Source organism: Impatiens glandulifera, chromosome 3 (genome assembly GCF_907164915.1).
Source record: "Impatiens glandulifera chromosome 3, dImpGla2.1, whole genome shotgun sequence".
In the NCBI taxonomy this organism is placed as follows: domain Eukaryota; kingdom Viridiplantae; phylum Streptophyta; class Magnoliopsida; order Ericales; family Balsaminaceae; genus Impatiens; species Impatiens glandulifera.
Genome location: NC_061864.1, coordinates 22,097,986 through 22,101,416, shown reverse-complemented (window position 1 = coordinate 22,101,416; position 3,431 = coordinate 22,097,986). Strand labels below are relative to the sequence as shown.

At 29.7% G+C, this 3,431-nt stretch overlaps 1 protein-coding gene across 1 annotated transcript; it reads right to left on the bottom strand.

The window, feature by feature from the left end:
• Positions 1–1,671: 1,671 nt before the first annotated feature.
• Positions 1,672–3,071, bottom strand: LOC124931792 (GATA transcription factor 2-like). Its single transcript, XM_047472342.1, has 2 exons — positions 2,692–3,071; positions 1,672–2,524 (listed from the first exon to the last, which is right to left on the bottom strand). Exons 1-2 carry the CDS (start codon positions 2,986–2,988, stop codon positions 1,907–1,909), a joined length of 915 nt encoding a protein of 304 aa, XP_047328298.1. The 5' UTR covers positions 2,989–3,071; the 3' UTR covers positions 1,672–1,906.
• Between the last annotated feature and the right edge of the window lie 360 nt (positions 3,072–3,431).

Genomic DNA, 3,431 nt, shown 5'->3' with positions numbered 1-3,431 from the left:
TCATATGAAAATTTGATTAGTTATATGAATTTTATTTAATATAACATTTTTTAACTTATATTAATTTTCTTTAAAAGTTTAATTATATATTTAATTTTCAAACTTCAAATTTTCATTTAAAATATTAAAAAAAATTAATTCAATTTTTACTTAAAATGTCTTAAATTGAGATAAATTATATGAAGTTTCTTAAATAAATAAATATATATAGTATTTGAATAATTCATTTGAAATAAATAAATAAAATGTTTTTTTCTTAATAAAAAAATTGCGTATAAGAAAACAAATGTGTAAGATTCATATTTAACCGTATACCCAAAGATATGAGAATAAATTTTTATTTTATTTAAAAAAAATAAAAATAAACAGAGCAATAATTAAATAGTATACATTAAGTAACTGATGTCACATGAAGAAAAAAAAAGAAAAATTATGCCACCGTCTCAATAATGCTAGCTCATGTCTAGCCGACACCTTAAAGTAAATTTCGTTTTTATTTAAAGTTGATTAATAATTTTAAGTAAGTATTTAGTTATACACCTATACATTTTACCTCTAGTTTTAAAAATAATTCTAAAACTTCTGCTTTTAAATTTTCTTATAAATAGTAACAAGAAAACTATATAAGCAAACACTTTTACATTTACCATATTTGAAAAGACTTATGAGCTGTATTTTAATAAAATTTTATATTTAAACTAAATTATTAATGAATTTATCTCTTTTTTTTTCTTTCCTTTTTTTTTTAGTGAGAAATACTTCTAAAATCTTATAGACTTATTGGATGGTGTAGATATAGTGTATATTATTCTCAAACTAATAAAATGATTTAAAATTTCTCATAATTAGTGAATTTGCTATGTTTGGTAACTAAAATACCAAACATAATGAAAACATATAATTATAATAAGACATTGAGTTAGTTTCTTAAATTAAAAAAATAAAATAAAATAAATTGTAATAACATTTCTTCATTACTTGTTTCAATAATTATATAATTGAATTAAAATTTAACAATACATACATAAAAAAAACCTTAAGTCTTTAAATTTTAGACTACAGAATTCTTTATATATTTGATGTAGGTAGCTTTTCCCTAGCTTCTTACCAAATCTTATACATATTCAAATTTCAAAGAGCTAATTTCAAGCTAGAAATGAAAGTGAGACACCAAGGCAATATAATGTTCAAGAATTAACCTAAAATAAAGTTGTGAAAGACAGAAAAAAATACCGATGTTATTGATCTAAACTCATTAAACAATCGTTATTTGTATGCAAATGGAGGATTTGTAACTCTTTACCCTAGTAACAAGACGAAGTTGTTAAGTTGTCTTTTTTTTTTTTTTTTTTAGGTGAAATGTATTTAAAAATAAGCGTGTTCCAGAAACTCTAAATCACAAAATGACAATAATCATGATAAGAAAATAATAAAACTTATTTAATGAATGTCTCATCCCTTTCAAATTGTTTTGATTTTTTAAACTATATTTAAGAGTACCAAATATTTAACCTTTAGTGTGTTAGGTACCATTCTCATGTGATATCTAATGGGTTAGTTTTAAAATTACTTTTAAGAGAAGAAATGAAGAGAATTAAGGACTTAACCTTATAAAAATAAAAATAAAGAAATATAAACAGAAAGAAGAAAGAGAGCCACGAGTTGTCCATGTGCAAATGTCAAAGCTTAGACAAAGAGATGACATAAATAATAATAATATGACCATACTTGCTTTCCCTTTCCCTTTGCTTGCGTTATATATAAAGTTACTCATCAATGCACCACCGACCGACGTTTAATTATGACAAATTATCACCATCTTAATTAATCCTTACAACTAATTTTCTTGCAAGATTAAAATTAATTATTAAAGTTAATAATCTAAAAAAACAATTATGAAATCAGATCATGGCATATAATCACGACCAAACTGATGATCAACACCACGACCTCGGATTAAATAATCTTCATCATTAACAATCTGCCACCTCTGTTTCTTCTTCTTCTGCCGTTGAATTTCATTCTGTCTCCTCAATTCCAAAACCTTCCTATGCGAATTCGAATGTTCCGTCGCTACAAATGTAGGACTCGCCGACGGCCTATACTCTGCCACCAATCTCCCTGACTTATACCTAACGCCACAAGCATTACACAGAGTCTTCGGTCCCATTGGCCCCGTCCTCCATTGCGGCGTCTTCTCCGACGCGCAATGCAAACACTTTCTCCTCGTAATCTCTCCGTTGCCGCCGGTGGCGGCTGCGGAGGGAGAAAGTACGAGGAGACGGGATGACCAATCACATGGTGCGGCACGTGGCCGCTTGCTTCGTGCCTTCCCCGGGACGACGCTTACGTCGGAGAGGAATTCTGGCTGATAATTACGGTTAGTGTCGGCGGCGGTTACGGCGGCGGAATCCGGGAATGTGGCGGGAATTAGTTGGTGATAGTTTTGCATATTGTCTACGGTTGAGAATGAGCTGTCTTCCACGAAATTGGATAGCCATTCCAGCTCAGCCAAATCGTCAATCTGATAAATTCAAACAAAAAAACTGACTTATTAAGAAGAACTAGCATTACACCACAATTCATATAATCGAATTCGTGACCTTAATCCGACTTTTAACACTTTGATTACGTTTATTAACTCTATTCTAAATAAAATTAATAAATTTGTTACTAATTTTAAAAGATTACCGGAACACAAAGGTCATCGGAGAAATGGGTGTCGGTGAAGCTGTGGAAGAGAGTATCTTGGCCGGAGATTGGTGAATTGCAGCTATCAATGGCGGTGATAGTGGAGGAATCGTTGGAATTTCCGGTGAGGAAAACGTCGTCTTCTTTAGAGAAATCGAACAATTCGTCAACGGCGAAGTGATTGTTGTTGTTGTTTTGGAGTAGTTTCTGGTCAAAAAAACGGTCAACTGAATGGAAATGAGCGTCGGCAGCTGAACCGTAATAGCCGCCGGCGGTAATGAATTCAGGTGCTGCCATTGTTAGTGAGGATAGGATGAACAGACGCACTAGTGTGTGTGAGAGAAAGAAAAAGAGAAAGAGAGAGATTGAAGATGACAATTGACTGAAAGAGGAGATGGGGTTTTGATGAGTGTGATGATGATCGAGTAGCGTAAAATATTTTTAAAAAAATAAGATATTTTCTTTATTATCATATATTATTTTTTTATTTTATTTTTTTACTTTTTATTTTATAGTTCATGTTTTTATATTTTATTTCATTTTGTATTAATTCAGAAAAATAAATAATTGTTAAATGTTGTATGTCTTGTTTTTTTGTTTAAATAAAAAAATATTTATATAAAATAATATTAAATTTTATTTATAATCTACAGTTTAAATTAGGTTAATTATTAGGGTTAAGCAGTAATATTACTACTAATTCCTTACACCCACGTTATTGCACGTTGATTACAGCTCAA